The 17,822-nt window shown below is 38.9% G+C and overlaps 1 protein-coding gene across 2 annotated transcripts; it reads right to left on the bottom strand.

Annotated features, from left to right (window-relative positions):
• Positions 1-196: 196 nt before the first annotated feature.
• On the bottom strand, positions 197-16,624 carry LOC131432468 (thymus-specific serine protease-like). 2 transcript variants are annotated; one of them, XM_058598768.1, is made up of 4 exons: positions 16,528-16,624; positions 1,497-1,937; positions 964-1,434; positions 197-900 (listed from the first exon to the last, which is right to left on the bottom strand). In XM_058598768.1, the coding sequence occupies exons 2-4, from the start codon at positions 1,925-1,927 to the stop codon at positions 249-251; spliced, it is 1,554 nt and encodes a 517-aa protein (XP_058454751.1). In that variant the 5' UTR covers positions 1,928-1,937; positions 16,528-16,624; the 3' UTR covers positions 197-248. The 2 variants fall into 2 exon arrangements, with proteins under 2 accessions (XP_058454751.1, XP_058454750.1); XM_058598767.1 differs by having other exon boundaries at positions 16,546-16,624.
• Between the last annotated feature and the right edge of the window lie 1,198 nt (positions 16,625-17,822).

The raw sequence follows: 17,822 nt of genomic DNA, 5'->3' as shown, positions 1-17,822 counted from the left end.
AATCTGCGTCATTTACTGAATAGGAAAATTGCTCGTGTCGTTCGTAGTGGTTGGTAAGTTTTTATGGTTGCTATCGAACGTGGTGAATCTGCATTGCACTGAGTGTACTAATATGTTCTTGACTATTTTATAAAAATAAGGATAAGACATTGCAATTTTCATTAAACATTTTATTGATCATAATTTGTTTCACCATAATTTAGAAAACTACATTTCTTCGATTTTTTCCACACCAGGCAGCGAACAGCTCATTTCTCTTCTGCTGACTGGTTCTCTACATTCTCTACCGTCCTTGGATTCACCGGAAACAGATAAGAGGCCACCAATGACTTGATTCTGCGTTTCACCTCCAGCAGTTCCTCGGAGTCCGTGTCGGAAATAGCGCGAATATCCGAACTGCTCAGTTCTCTCGGAATAACATCAGCTAGCGCATACGGATTAAGATCATGGGTAATACTAGCCCTGCGCCACGGATCGGCAGCACCGTTGGTGAGATGAATCTGGGTTGTAGCCGGCGAGTCCGCACCGAAACGATTATTGGCCCGGGTTATGCCGTAATACATTGTTTCGAAGCTCTGCCAGTCACCGAACACTCGCTGGCATATTTCCGAGTGCAGTTCTATCATAACTCGATTTCCGAACGGCTGGAAGTCCGAATCCGTTGTAATGAACCATCCAAACTCGGTACACTTCTGGTACAGTTGCTGGCGAACGCCTTCCCGGTAGAAGTCGGATTCCCAATCAATTTGACTGTAGTGCTCCACAACCTCATCCAGGTCGACAACGACACAGCCAAGATCGGCAACGAATTTTGTGTTAAACCATTTGGCGAATGCATCCACGGCAGTTTCCGCATCTTTAGCCGTAAGATCATCGCACACTTCAGCAAAATCAGAAATGCTACAAAAAAAAATAGTTGAATAAAATGAATCCTTCCGTCTGCTCTTGGCCCATTATACGTACTTTCGATTCTGCAGAGTATAGATTTCAACCGAAGTCATTAACATATAGAAAAAGTACATCACTTGGATGCGATCGTCCACAACGATTTCCGTACAGATGTTGAATTTTTCGAACAGAACATTGGCCAGTCCAACATCAATCAAATTTTGCATCACATGGAAGGCCACAAAAATCTCGTTGTAACACTCCTGACTGCCGAACTCGATCAACGAATCGCCCCAGGACTCCGAGAACTCCTGGAAGTCCATGATCGCGTTCTGGTAGCCACTGGAGGCCCACGCAGCGTCGGCCAGATGTGGATAACGAACCCGGAACCAGGTTGCCAGTCCTCCACCGTATTCCGCACCTGCCACCAGCACATGTGCAAACTCATTCTTCAGTACGGTCCTTTTCAGGTAGGTGACAAATTCTGCCAAATCCGCTAGAATTTGGTCAGTGCTCAGCAGACGCAAATTGTCCGTACTCATGTTTCTGTAAGTAAAAATTTTCGAATGAAATTGTTCGAATGTTTTCCAGAATCGTTCGGGTCTTACTCAGTAATTTTACTTTCCCCGTAGAAACGAGACTCGAAAGCATACACGGCACCGTGCAACTCTTCGGCTATTTCATAGATCAACGAGCTGCTGTCTATCATCCAAGGAACAATGGCCGTCCAGCCACCCAAGAAAATAAGAATGGGACCTCCGGGGCGATAGAAATCCGGCATCGAAAAGTATCGCAAAGTCCATTCTTCTGCGTTCTGCGGATTAAAGTGATCCACTTTGGTTGTGAAGAAATTTTCAATCACAAGCCGTGGGTTCGGGTCAGGGCTGTTCACCGGAACAGTTGCTCCAGCGTTGGCGGCACGTTTCGCTATTATCTCATCTACCAGCACATGGGTCTTGCCAACATTTTCCTGGGCTCGTGGAACGGCTGTAGCAGCTGCGGCTATCACCGTCAGCGTGATGAGGACAATCGGTTTCATGGCCTCGTGTCTGAAAAAGATAAACCAATTGGCGACATTAATACAACGACAGTCAGTTAATGACCAAAGGATCGACCGTGGTCAACGGTCATAGCACTGATAAGGTGATATAGGCAATTTCCTGAGTGTGTTAAGCTCCGGTTATCTAAATTACTGTGTGATAAGATTACGTAAGAGATGTATTACCAATAGATAAGTAAATAAGAAACCAACCTTTTTTAAACTGATGATTGAATGCTTCGTGGGATGAAAAGCCTCGAAACACTTTATTGCTTCAATTGCTTAATTAAGATTAGATGCATATTGAATCCGAATGGATATCTCCAGCAGATAATTTGAAAACAATTTATTACACATAAGTTTTTACCTTTTGAAGTTTTGCCGTTAGTCCATTCGAGTCACATCAACGATCAACGACGATGAGGACCAAATAAATAAAGAGATATTTGAACGAACTGCAAATACAACCAAGGTTGGCTTTTATCGTATCAAAGAACGCTCTCTACCAGCTCTTCACACGATTGAATCAGTGCCATCAAAGAGAGGCTGATATCATCGCAGCAACAAAAAACCATGACATGGCTCATTTAACATAGAATAGACACCAGTGCAAGAGCGAATTTCTCTCGATGACCTATCTGAGCATCACGAGTTAGCAGGCTGCTGTGGGGATTCTCTCTGAAGCAACAAACGGTCGCTTATTCTCGTTTCGCGACCCGATTCTATACGGGCAGTTAATAATTGCGATAGAATCATTTTTCTATAGCCGCTTATTCTAACTATGTGCATATAAACTTTGTATAATTTGTGTCTATGAAAATGTATGTGAATGCTCCACACAAAGGTTTTGAAATATCGCAACCTAGAATGAGAATCATCAAGTCGAATCATCGATTCGATTTTCTGCGATAATTGTCAACTTGCGATTTTCTCTTGATAAATTCCACACAGCACCGTTCATTATCAGACTATAATTATTTTTAAAGGGCCTTGAAATACTCAGAGTATGAAGTGGAGCGAAGAAATGTAGAAAAATTCTCTCACGGTTCATGAATTGAGAGACACGAGATCTTGTAGCATCTTCTATCGGATTGAAAACGTTGTATGCAATGTAGATAAATATCGAGCAGCTTCTGTCAAATTATCGGCAATCACCAACACTGAATACAACTAATAATACCTCCAGGTCCCATACAAATTGGTCGTCAATGTTTGGTTCACAGAATGAATGAGACCTAGCCTGTTTCCATGTTTGGTTAAGACAGCTCAGAAATGTTGGCAAATAAGGATTTTAGCAACGCTCCATCGAAGGATCTTAGTTGCTACGATACGAAGCAGGTTTTTTTATGTACATTCATTAATGTAGAAAATTATAAAATTCTGCTAAATGACAAAAAAATTCAAATGGGGACTGTAGTTCGAGCGAAAGAGTGTATACCGAATCGGTAAATCCAAAAGAATCATGTCTAAGTAGAAGCCTAGCTAAACATATTGGAAAACTTCTTCTATTCTGATATCCCTTTGCTTTGATTTTCTTATGCTAAATCAGACCCTGTCAGCTTGGAGCGAAATCAATCTTCAGTTCAGCAACGCCATCGTACTTACGGCTTTTTACATGTTTCATTCAAATAACTACTAAAAATAATAGTTTGAGTAATTTTTAACGATTCTAATTCTAACACATGCCATTGTGCAGTATTATAAACGTTTTTCAACCTAATTCATATAAGTTTACTTGGCAATTGTGTCAAAGACTGAGCTCACATCGAACGAGCAAGTCACGTAATACTAATCCTGCACTCTAAACCGAAGAGTCACGTAAAACAACAACCGTAGGATTGCATTTCAGAAGTTTAGAGTTCAGGATAGAAGTTAATCGTTAATTACTTTATTCTGTGTATCGTACTATATTTGTAAAATTCAGCGAAAAACTTAAAAGGTTCTAATATATGCGCATATTGTTTTTCATCCAATGTTACTCAATCCCCTTTTCCTTGGGCATACGATCTACAATCACGATAAAGGAGTGTATCGATAAGTAGTTAGCAACATTCAAACAGTTATTACTCTGAAATGGCTTAATTTTTTGCAGCGTGTTTTGCGGTGACATGTTTGTTTACATGTCAATAACAGCTGCGCAATCGATTGGTTTCGGTACGGTTTATCATTTCAATGATGAGTCGAATTGATCCGGAAACGCGACAGAAAATTCTGCACACTTGGTGCTCAGAAAGTGGTGTCACGTACAACGAAATTGCAAAACGGGTGAAAGTGTCAAAAATATTATCGAGAAGTTCGGTAAGACCCTTTCCATGAAGGATTTGCCCCGATCCGGTAGGAAAACGGGTCCCAGCCAGCCCGGCCGGGACTTAAAAGTGGTTGAGTACATCAGGAAAAACTCATCGGCGTCGACGCGGGATTTGGCCAAGCAGTTCAACACCAGCATCGGGATGATCCAACGGAGCGAAGTTCGGAACTCTCTGAAAACGTACAAGAAACAGAAGGTGCCGAAAAAGTCCCTGGTACAGCAAGTTCAGACCAAAACAAGAGCGCGAAAACTGTATAACCGGATTCTACAGAATAAAGACGGATGCATCCTGATCGACGACGAAACCTACGCCAAGGAAGACTCTCGAGCGCTGCCCGGACCACAATATTATACGAAATCGGTGTACCAGGACCTGGACGACGCTGACACCACGGTGGCGATGGAAAAGTTTGGGCAAAATGGTGTTGGTCTGGCAAGCAATTTGTACCTGTGGTTTGCGGTCGTCAATTTTCTTCACGAAGGGCAGTGTTTGAAGAAGAGAATGCTACCACTGTACAGAAAGCATAAGGATCCTCCTCTCTTCTTCAAAATATGTTTATTTTCGCTTTTTTATTCAATAATCATTAATCAATGTTGCTAACTACTTTTCGATACACTCCTTAAGTGAGATGTCTAACATAAGGATATCAAAATCATTCAATTTTGATTCCAAACCGGTTATAAGGAAATGGTTTTGAATCACTTTTTTTGCGCTTCCCAGTTAAAAGAATAAAAGAATGACTTTAACTTGAAATCCATGTATTTAAACATTAACGAAGAAGAATTTCTTTGAGGGCAAGGAACTAAAGTTTTGAGTTAAACTCACTCAAATTTTGAAAAAAATATTTTTTTCTGTTTTTCGGTAAAAAATGCTCGAATTTTGACATCTTCGTCTCTCAACTCAAAAATGAGTAGATAGGTGGTAACTCAAGCTTAGAGTACGTGCTCTTTTTCATGAATTTGAGTGACGTGTCACACAATATTGAGCTATGTTCAATGAGGGTGTATTGGCGATCACCAAACGAAGCCTTTAATAAAATTGAAACCCACCGGACTTAATTTTGTCGATGATTCATTGTCATTTCGCATCATTTAGGTGCACACGAAATACATTAAAAAGCATCAAAATACGAAGTGTTTCGACATTCCCAATAAGCTACATTCTACAAAATGGTCACCCATAATTCAGAGACCCAAATGTCACGCGAACAATTTTTTCAATTTTTGAGGGCTACGTATATTCGATTTTTTCTATTTTTGGTGGCCGTATGTTGGTACTGATGACCCTCACTTATGTTGACAATTCCGGCCATTTTGAATTTCTAGTCAGTTTTTGAAAGCTTTTGTGCGTGGACGTGTTTTAGTTTGTCTTCGATTATCGTCTGGCGCAAAAAAATATGGATGAGATGGTAGTTTCCATTGGGATGATTGAGCTTGGATTCTACGTCATCATCAAAAACGTCATCATCAAAAACCCAACCCAACCCATTCGTCACTAGTTATGACTCTCTGAAGCAATTTTGGGTTGTCATGGAGAAAATCCAGCAGCTCCTGAGTAATGCGATACTGTTTTTGGTCGAAATCGAGATATTTTGTACGAATTTCGCACCAAATCGTATTCGGAATGTGCAACAAAGATAAACTCAAGATGAAGTAGTCTGCGATTTCTTTTGTATCATTCGAATAGGACCCCTCGATAAACTCGGTTCACTGTCAGTTTCAGTCTTTTGAGTCTAAACAACTAGCGTCTGATCGCTAGATGCGTCGTAACTATGACGATGATTGTTTATGTTTGAAAAAGTATCAAGTTACAGTATGAACGATATTAAGCACTTCCGGTGAAACTCTCAACGGGTGAGCACGTTGCATCGTGTTAGTCCGGGGAAAATTCGAGTATTTCGCAAGAAAGAAAGGATTTTCAGCCGTACTTTGACGATTCGACGCAGCCACACAGCGAGATTTTCGCTTGTAGTCAAGTGAAAAGAAAGTCCACTGGACTATAAACGAAAATTAACTGGCAATATAGCCTTAGTTGCTGTGCCATCAATTCGGCGTCATCTCAAGTGAGGTGACGCCAACCAGAAAGGAAGAAGAAGAAGAACGATATTAAGTAATTTTTCTTAATATCCTGTGATTCTTACAAAAAAAGTAAAAACTACTTAGAACCATTGCTTAGAATTTATTTAGTTTGTTATTTCCTCATCCCATGAAGCATTAAAGACAGTTGATGCAAGAAATCATTATGTGCTGAATATAAACATAACTTGTACTGTTTCCATGGCATTTTGTCGGAACTAGTCGACGCTTATTAACGGAGGGTCAATAAAATTACATTATTACTGAACCAACTGGTTCACGATTACTGACCAAACATTATTCAATGAATCATATGGGACATTGTAATCTTGAGTTTATCTTTGTGTGCAACACCCTCTCGGATTTGAATGAAACTTCAGAAATCAGAACAAATTGGCTCAAATGGCACGTTCCCCTTGATAATTGGAGATTTGTGCCACAAACCACTGAATAATATAACAAAAGAAAACAAGCAGCGTTTTACTCGTGTTTCAAATTTAGATAAAAATAGACCGGCAGTTTTTAAAGTAGTATACATTTAACATTAGAGCTGTTTGAATGAATAAAACTAAAACGGCTTGCTGGGGATAGATTGGGTTGCGTTCATATTCTTTTATGTAGAGTGTCTAAAACCAGAGTGACGACATCCCATCTGTAATGTTGGTAACAACTCAAAAAATTTAATCCGCAAAGTTATTTGACAGGTCGTTTGCTCGTTTGGAACGATACTGTCAAAAATGTGTCTTCCAAAGCTATCATCACTTTGGTTTAGGCACTCTACTTTTATTCATTTTCCATGTACAATTTCGAGCTACTGAACACGCTCTTACATTCACTCGTAAAAAATTTCAGTAGACGTCGCAACCGAAATTCCCAGGAGGCATACCGGTAAACGACGAACCGTGTGTGCAAATGGACTTTGGATAGCTTCCCAGATAATGGCTCGAAGCAATGTCCCGAACAGATATGAAATCAATTTTGCTGATGATTTATGTCGTTTTCGCTTGAGAAAACTTAAACTAACCCAGGGTAGTTTCTTCAAACAAACACTTTTCATGAAACTGTGTTGATTTCGCACTTAGAAACCGGGGTTTGAGCAAACCTGATATGAAAACCAGGTTCGAAACTGACTCGATTTTCAGTTTAACAACGTTGAAACTAGGTTCGAACCTGGTTTCAAACAAACGGTTTGACAGCAGTTAGTGTGGAAACTGGGTTAGGTTTGGCATCAAGAGAAAACGACATTCGAGTTCCGGATTCCATCAAGATTTGTGGAAACTTGTTCCGGAAATCGTCAATAGAAAAGAAAACATACAGATTATGGCAGACATCGGAAAAGATATCAAACGGAAGTACATTCACAATTTTACATGAGCTCTTCAATATGATAAAAATGTTTGCAAAGTGTGTGCTGCATTTCGCTCAGCTAATCAAAAACAACTTATCGTTATTTGCTTTTCGCCGCAGCAACAACAGATTATCAGTAATCGCACTTAGCTCTTATGAATACTGGATCTGTATTCGGGAACTGAGTTTTGGATTGAATTCTGAAACTGAATTCAGAACCTGGACTCTGGTCCACCTGAATTCTGAACTTTAGGTTTTGTAATTCAGTTTCAGAGCTCAGTTTTAGAATTTAGTTCCAGATTACAGGGTCAGAAATAAAAACTATGATTGGAACTGGATCTTAGTCCTGGATTGTGGAACTGGTTTCTTTGGAATAAAATTTTGGATATGAATTTTATATCTGCATTCTGGAACTAGATGTTAAATACGAACTCCGAACCCAAATTTTAGAACTGACTCTAAGCCAGAAATTGAAATTCCTGGATTCCGTTTCGGATTTAATTCCTAATTTCAGTTTTAAAATTCATTTCCAGAGTCCAGAACCTGCATGCTGGCCCTGAATTCAGAACTTTGATTCTGAAACTAGATTTTGGAACTAAATTTAGTTCTTTTTTTGGAGTTCGGACTTAAAGTTCACAACTCTGTTCCAAAACATCTGGATTCTGAAAATGTGTTCAGTTTCATAATTATGTACCCAAATTCATGAGCTGAATTCATGATCTAGATTCCAAACCAGAATTTTGCCACTAAACGTTTGTCGTCAACAAGTCGTACTTTAGTTACATAATACGGCGTTATAACTTTGGAAGTGGAGCAAAATTCATAAAAATCAACTAATACGGACAATCATCTGTAGTCGGAGATGTGAAAGCATGCAAGCATGTGAATTTTATTCGTATTCACGACTTCCGGTTATGCCAGTGGCCTTAGTCACCCGTGCTTTTTTATTAAACTGCAAGTTATCTAAATTCCATGTTCATTTTGAGCATGAATCAACAAAACTAAGCCAACAAGGATATTACGTATTCGAGAATTATCGGTTTCACAATACCAAATCAGTGTCGTGATAATCATCCGGACCGCCATCGACATATCGCATGACGTTATTTTAGGACAAAAAGTTGCAGCGATGGCGCGATGGTGCGGTAATGCTTGATAAGATACCAGCAGGATTTATTGTTCGGTGATTTTAAAATTTTGTTGTTGGACTTTTTACTAAGCAATGGATGATGACATTTCAAAATCGACAATCAAGGTATATCAAGAAGATATGAAAAACAATCTCTGATCCTTGCTGTTTGTAAGATGTTTACTTCTCACTCCTACAACCAGTACTGGAGAGTGCTTCAATCGTTTTGAACTATAATTAATTGATTCGAAACATTAGTATCGGAAACGTGCAACGGGAGATTATCAGATTAGATTTACGAACCTATCATGGCGTGATCAAGACGGGCAATCATCATTTTTGTACTTCATAATCAGTGAGTTTAACTCACTTGCTGAGTGATTCCAATAGAAACAGATGGATAGTGGAATATCGTTTTTTTTACGTGAATACGTTTTACTTTACTACGGGGCGTCTTTTCAAAATTACCCTCCCTCTGGAAGAATGATCAGTTTTTGATCGTGAATATCTATTGTTTTTTTCAACGTATCAAAATAATTTTTTTTCCACGTCATCGTTTGTACATATGATCACCAGTTTGTGGTAGAATTTTGAGTAGTATGAAATAACTAATAATAACTCGGAATTAAAGTTTTCGAAAATGTTGGAAAGTAAAGAAGGTAGAAAATTGAAGCTTCATTCATTCTAGCCTGCGTAGTTGTCTCGTTCAGTTTAGACCAGAATTAAATTGTAGAGTTTAGTTCTGAAATGCAGTTTCAAAATCCAAGATCAGATTTTGTCTAGAATCTAGGGCCAGAACCGAATTCTAGAACATGAACCGAATTTTATAGCTTGATTCTTAGTCTGGCTTTTTGGAACCGAAATCTGGAGCTGAGATCAGGATTTGGACTGTGGAAATAAATTCTGAACTTGGATCTGAATTTTAAAACTGAATTCTGGACCTGAAATTGAGGTTCAGACCAGAATTTAGTTCCAAATTCCTGTCCAGACTTAGAATTCAGGTTCAGAGTTCTGAAACTGAGTTCTGAACATAAAGTTCTAGAATTTTAGACCGAGATCCAGAACCAGCATTCATATCCAAAACTCAGTTGTATGTCCAGGATTTAGTTCAAAATGCATTTCAGAAACTAAGTTCAGGATTCAGCTTCAGAATTCAGGTCTAGAAATATGTTCCAAAATTCACTTTCGTTTTTGTTTGGTTCGTCATACCATCGAGTATATATTCAAGAAACAGATTTGACGGAAGTTGTTTCAAACCTCGTTTTTCGGTATCTACTCATCAAGTCCTTCCTTATTATACCAATAATATAATGGTTTTAAAAGAATAATTAATTCCGACAGGGTCGATGTGGACACACAACGTTTCGAAAAAGTCCGGCAATACCCATTATAAAAAGGTAAAGACTTTGGATAGACTGAAAGTCGACTTCTTCAATTTTGGAACTTCTCCATCAATATACCCAACATTTGACAGTAAAAAAGGTATTAAGTATCAAGCTGAGCAAATAAGAACAAGTATTTTTCGTTTGCTGTTGTTGTTCTTCTTCTTCACTTCTGGATAGCGTCATCTCACTTGAGATGACGCCGATTGACGGCAGAAACTTAGACTATATTGCCAGTTAATTTTTCATTTATAGTCCAATGGACTTTCTTTTCACTGGACTACAAGTGAAAACCACGCTGCGTGACAACGTGGAGTCGCCAAAGTACGGATGAAAATCCTTTCTTTCTCGAAAAATACTCAAATTTTCACCGCACAAACACGATACAACGTATTCACTCGTTGAGGATTTCACCAGAAGTCGTTTGCTGTTGTTTCAAACTCTAAGCGCATGTTCAGTATTGTACCAGTTCTAGATGCATAATTTATATCAATTTTTAAATTTCAATCTGGTAATTAAAACAAAAAAAAACTGGCAGTCCCAGCAGCAATTTACTCGTGTGTCAAATATAAAAAAAATAGAACGGTAACGTATACCAGCTTTAAATTTGACAGTAGAACTGTTCGAATAAATAAAACTAAACCGGCTTGCTGGGGATACGATTGTTCCAGTTTCAATTCTATTATAGATCTACCATATAAATCTTTCAACTGCTGAATTTGCTCTTAGGGCATGTTTAGGAGTGTTCTAGTTCTAGATGCATAATTTATGTCAGTTTTAAAATTTAAATCTAAAAATTATAACAAAATAAACTGGCAGCCGCTGCAGCGTTTTATCTATGTTTCAAATATAGACAAAAATAGAGCATCAGTGTATACCAGTTTTAAATTTGACAGTAAAACTGTTCGAATAAATAAAACTAAAACGACTTGCAGGGCATACGTTTGTTTCTGCCCCATTTACACTTCTGTTGGCTGCCAGCATGCTGGTGCCAGTGGAAATTACGTTCAACTGTGGTCCAATGATCCAACGTATTAGACCAACGAAGGACCACCGTTGAACGTTTTTTTCCTAAGAGTGCAGTACATTGGCACCAGCATGCTGGCAACCAGCAATAGTGTAAACCCTACATTCAGTTCCAGTTATATTAAAGACCATCCATATGAATCTTGCAGCGGCTGAATTTGTTCTTAGGGCATGTTCATGTTCTAGATACATAATTTATGTCAGTTACAAAATTTAAATCGGGACTTTATAACAAGAGAAACTGGCAGCCCCAGCAGTGTTTTACTCGTGTTTCAGATATACAAAAAAAAATAGAATGGCAGAGCTGGTCGAATAAATAAAACTAGAACGGCTTCCCGCTTGTGAGGAATTCTGTCAACCGTCAGAAGGCTGGCTGCATTCCGGCTGCTGTCAAAATTGTCCAGGCGAAATTGCGTCATTATCTCGCCGTACGTGTCTTGTTTATTTCCATCCTTTTTCTTTTTTCTTTTTTTTTTATTCGACTTCATTTGATATTCGTCAATTCCGCATGTACGTACAAAAAAAAACGAATCTTGAGACGAGGTAAATGAGATTGAAATATGGGTATGTTTGGTAGTGAGAAAGTAATGTTATTGGCAATAACATTTTCCATGATTAGTGGGCAATAACTTTTTGCCTTTCATATGCATCTTTTATTGAAAAAATAAAACCAAGACGCTTAAAATGTAGAACCGATTCAAAACAGTTCTGCCAATCCCCGCATACGCATGGCTGCCAGATGGCTGAATAAACGCTGTCAGCCGGAAAAATATGGCTGGCAGACATTCTGGTGACCAACTGCCTCACCACTGCCAGATATACAACTCAAACGATACAACCGTATCCACCAGGATTTTTCCACATTGAAATCTTTGACATTTTCAGCGAAAGTGAGAAGATGAAAACGCTCGGCTAACTTACAGGGTCCGGCACTCGAAGTGTAACCAATTAAAAAGGCCATAAATTCAGTTTGGAAAATTACTTTTACTTAATTCAAAGTACAAAATGTGTAAAAATAATACAAAATTCAGAATCAATTCACTTTTGCTCGATATGACCACCTTTTGCCTTGACTTGATGACTTGAGAGGGCGAAGGAGTTTCTTCGTTTGGCCGAAAGCGGTCAATTTCCGAACATTGTATTCTCTGACGAGAAAATTTTTCCAATTGAGCAATTCGTAAACTCTCAAAACGATAGGGTTCACTTGACCGACCGTTCATACGAGAATTTGAGTCATCGATTGGCCACCAGGAGGCAGCACCCGCAACAGATAATGGTTTGGGCCGCTGTAACCGCAGATGGGCGCTCTCCAATCGTTTTCATTGAGCCTGGCGTCAAGGTAAATGCGACATATTATCGGGAAAGTATTTTGGAGGTTGCTTTGAAGCCGTGGGCAGACAAACATTTCGGTGGCAGACCATGGACGTTTCAGCAGGACTCGGCACCGTCTCACAAAGCTCGAGTGAACCAAGAATGGCTGAAAAACAACGTTCCGAACTTCATCACGTCCACACAATGGCTCTCGAATTCACCAGATGCGAATCCAATGGATTATTCTCTTTGGGCCATTTTGGAGAGCAAAGTCCGAACTAAAAGATACACCAGTCTCGAGGCGCTGAAAAAAGTTATTGTCCGCGAGTGGGCCAAAATACCTGCAAGTCACATTCGGCCAAACGAAGCAACTTCTTCGCTCTCTCAAGTCATCAAGTCAAGGCAAAAGGTGGTCGTATCGAGCAAAAGTGAATTGATTCTGAATTTTGTATTATTTTTATACATTTTGTACTTTGAATTAAGTAAAAGTAATTTTCCAAACTGAATTTATGGCCTTTTTAATTGGTTACACTTCGAGTGCCGGACCCTGTAGATACAGGCGAATTTGTTCTGTCAAATTTGATTTAACAACCGTCACTGAATCAATTTTGGTAGCCGTCTGGTGGCCATGGCTGACCAGGTAGCCAAAACGCTATGCGGGTCTTCGATGGCAAGAATCCGACAGAAAAGAACCGTTAATAACCGCTAGGCGAAATTCTCTGCCGGAAACGGTTGTTGCATTGTTGCCAGACTTTTGCCGGAATTCTGGCAGAATTCCGGCAAAAATGGCTGGCAGACATAGCCAGCCGTCTGGGGAGAAATCTGCCCGCCGCGTACAAGTGGGTTGCTGGGGACACGTTTGTTCCAGTTTCTGTTCTATTATAAGCGGCCCTTACACGAGTCATTAAAAATGTCATTACTAAAAAATAATATCATTTTAATGAACGTGTAATGGTACTGTAATGACGAGATTTCTATCAAATTTGAAATACATCATTACTTAGTCATCATTAAAAATGACAACAATAATGCTCGTGTAAGGGCCGCTATAGATCTTCCATATAGAACTTTTAACTGCTAGTTTTCTTTTAGGTTTTACACGATGACGACGCAAATGAACTACCGATGAATAAAATTCATCTTTAACAGCTGCCGGTGTTATTTTTTTGTTTTGTGACCGCGCTTGTCCAATCGGTAAACTTCAATTCTCTCAACGTTCGCAACACTTTTATACACATTCTGTCAAATTTTGACGCATATCGTACGATTAGTTTTTGTTTGACGTCTATACAAAGAAGTTGAAAAATTTTCGTGTGGCGATTTTTATAATGGATGAAAATTTAGAACAACGTGCGTGCATCAAATTTTGTGTTGCAAATGGATTTAAGTGTTCCGAAACGTTGAAAATGTTAGAAAAGGCCTTTGGTGAATCGTGTCTAGGAAAAACACAGGCATACGAGTGGTATAAACGCTTCAAAGGTGGTCGTACAAGCTTGGATCATGATGAGATCCCTGGCCGCCCAACAACATCTGTTACTGAAGAAAACATTGAATCGGCGAAGCAAATCGTGTTGCAAAATCGTTCTGTACCGATTAGAGAGATTGCTGTGTTGTTGGGCATCTCTTATGGATCAGCCGAACACATTTTAACTGATGTTTTGGGTTTGAAACGCGTCGCTTCTCGGCTGGTGCCAAAAAGCTGAATTTCATTCAAAAACAGCGTCGTGTTGATGTGGCCAAAGAGATGATTTCCAACGCAGATAGTGACCCCACATTCATCGAATGCATCATAACTGGTGATGAGGTGTGGATCTATGAATATGACGTCGAAACCTCACAACAATCGACCGAATGGCGCTTCGAAGGCGAGCCGTTGTTCTAAATTTTCATCCATTTTAAAAATCGCCACACGAAAATTTTTCAACTTCTTTGTACACTTCCGGTGAAACCCTCAACGAGTGAACACGTCGTATCGTGTTAGTGCGGTGAAAATTCGAGTATTTCGCGAGAAAGAAAGGATTTTCATCCGTACTTCGGTGACTCCACGTTGTCACATAGCGAGGGTTTCACTTGTAGTCCAGTGAAAAGAAAGTCCATTGGACTATAAACGAAAGCTAACTGGCAATATAGCTAAATCGCTGTGCCATCAATCGGCGTCATCTCAAGTGAGGTGACGCCACCAGAAGTGAAGAAGAAGAAGAAGAACTTCTTTGTATAGACGCCAAACAAAAACTAATCGTACGATATGCGTCAAAATTTGACAGAATGTGTATAAAAGTGTTGCGAACGTTGAGAGAATTAAAGTTTACCGATTGGACAAGCGCGGGAATTTTAAAACGAAAATTCCGGTTCTTTTTTTATCATAAGGTATGTATTGTTAGTTTAAACAAATAAGTGGAAAAAACTTTAGAAATTCTGCAGTAGAATTAGTCAAACGGGGCGCCAACTCCTCATGTTAAAAATGGCTCCACAATGGACCTCTGTCTGCCGGGTTTGTTGAATGAAAAAAATGACATTCGGTTCAACGGTCTGTTTCAAAATCGGCAAACGAAGGTCCCGTGTTGGCCTCCCGTTGAATGTTTGATTGGACTTTCGTTGGACCAATGATCCAACGTATTGGACCAATGAAGGACCACCGTTGAAAATTTTTTAAGAGGGGCCTGTTAAAAACGTGTTCCACAGTGAAAAGAACTAAAAAGATTGCCCTGTATGCGTTTCCAGCATCAAGGAACGATATTTATATAAATCTGTTTAGTACGAGGCGATTTGTAATTTTTAAATTCAGTGAGGATGCCAGTGAGATTTCTATACTTTTGATACCCTTGTGACAAATGACTAAGAGTTTCTGTCTAGAAATCAAAAACCGCTGATATATTTCGTGATAAAAACAAACATCATATGTTATTCGGCTAAAGTACAATTAACACGTTATATAAGATGACCGTTACTGACGGGGAATGTCAATGGAAAGGAGCTGTTTGTAACATTTATTAAAACGATATGTCAACCTCACGAAAACGTTTTTACGTCCGGAAAGTGTATTCGTGTCAATAATGAAAGCTTTTAACTAATCTAAATTACACTCGAGGTCCCGATAACGTTGACGGAAATTGAATGATCGTCTGAATCGTGCTTAAAACTGTTATAAGTAATATTTTTCGTGATGGAAACCAACTAATTTCAAAATGGCAAATGTGCATCTGTAGTTGAGCTGTCAGAAAGATCAATTGGTAAGCTGCCAGCATGATAAATCAAAAACGACAGTTATTTAGAGGTTTTGATACCGCATGAAACCGGTTTTGTGCTAAGTGCACATAACTATTTTCTATTTCTACATTTCGCCTTCGGCTCATCAGTGCGTCAGCAGTTTATGTTGAACTTCTAACGCCACCTAACGGCTCAACATAAACCGCTGAGCAGGCGTAAAGTTAATGCTGTTTGCATATGCACTTATTACACCGAAACAGCATTAACTTTTACTAACGTGCCGAAAGAAACGATTGTAGATTGAAGGAACGTTGAAATAGAAAATGCGATATCAAAACCCTACAAATAACTACGATCTGTTGACGTCCAGAACTCCGTCACGTAGTTTCGTTTCTTTCGGCACGTTAGTAAAGACATAGCACTTCGGTGTAACAAGTGTATATGCAAACAGCATTAACAGCATTAGGTGGCATTAGCAGTCAACATAAACTGCTGACGCACTGATGAACCGAAGGCGAAACGTAGAAATACAAAAACGACTGTTTAGAAAAAAACAGCAATCGATTAGTTCACCAAATTTTAACCAATGCGATATAAAAGAACAACTAATATTTTAATTGTTTGGCGATCGCAGGAACAAAAGGAACCTCGCATCGATTTCTCTAGTAATCGTTTAACAAAAAAGGCATTATTCCATCACTAGGTGGGTTAAAACTGTTTTTTTTATACCAGAACTTATTTTCTGTCGAGAATCGGATTTCTATACTAGTTATGTTTCAAATTATTCCACTATGAAATATGATAAACACAATACCCTACTGTCACAGCATACCAGAACTTTACTGCTTCCTACTCGCCAATAATCACAACTCGAACACTTTTGTAGCGGTCACTTTTGCGGTAGTTAGAGGTTAACTCAGACCTGCAAGCATAAATTGGGCTTAATTTATATTTCTTCCGTAATGGAATATCACCTATCTAGTCTAGCTCATCCAACTTATCATCACCAATATGCTTTATTGCTTTCGGGCTCAATAATTATATAGCGCGGTCATCCTGTTGTAAAGAGCCGTCACTGTAATAAACCGCAGATACTTAACATATCAACTGTTTTACTAGGTCCAGCCAAGTATATGGACATTTGATTTTATTAACCATGCGGGATGGAAATTCCCTACGCAACTGGATTTGTGACAACACAGGTATCAGTTGATATTAGAAGTTCACTATTCCAGTTTGTAGGATACGATAGTTGCCCAAGTAACAATTTTTGTTACGCTAGCTTATTTGTGACTAGTTTGCAACCTAATACAAGACCTGACAACAGGCTTCTTATTCTTCCTTCCGAATCATCCTTCTCGTCATTTTCGCCCTGTGGAATAAATACCAACGTATTAATTTACAGATTTTTTAATAATTTTATTCTACGAAAAATTTTAAATTTTTAGACCGGTTTTCGATTTGAAATAAACATGAAACATGTTTTTGGGAATGCTTATTTTTATTATATATTAATGCTTAAAAACAATTCATTGAGCTTTGATGACAAGACACGAAATATCTCATGTTGAACGCAAAATCGAATCCATTGTTGACGTATTACCGGATCTTTCGGAAATCGGAAAAATTAAGGTTGGATAGAAATACTTAGTGCGACCACAACAGTTCATTTTTCTCGTAAAACTAAACACATTTTCGAGTTTATACTAATTTAACAAATCTTTTTTGGTTACACTTTAATTCACTAAGAAGAAAAACGGCTGATGCTGATTTTAATTACACCGTGCTGTAACCAGGCGCGTATACAGGGGGGGGGTTTTAGGGGTTCAAACCCACCCCCCCCCCCCCCCCGAAACAAAAAATTATAACCCATGGGAAACATTGTGATATAAATTGTACATGTGTTGATTAATCACCATGTTCTAAACCCCCCCCCCCCCCACCCCGAAAATTTTCACTACTCGCCTGGCTGTAACTATAAACATTTATTACAAATGAGAGCAAAAATAAGTGAAACATTCTCTGAAAATTTACATTTTCATTGGTGAGCTAAAATTATACATTCTATTAAACTTGTTTTCTCATTTTCTTTATACTTGGCATCATTGC

The sequence above is a fragment of the Malaya genurostris genome, chromosome 2 (assembly GCF_030247185.1).
Source record: "Malaya genurostris strain Urasoe2022 chromosome 2, Malgen_1.1, whole genome shotgun sequence".
In the NCBI taxonomy this organism is placed as follows: Eukaryota; Metazoa; Arthropoda; class Insecta; order Diptera; family Culicidae; genus Malaya; species Malaya genurostris.
The sequence above is the reverse complement of the archived record's forward strand: the minus strand, read 5'-3'. Positions and strand labels throughout refer to the sequence as shown.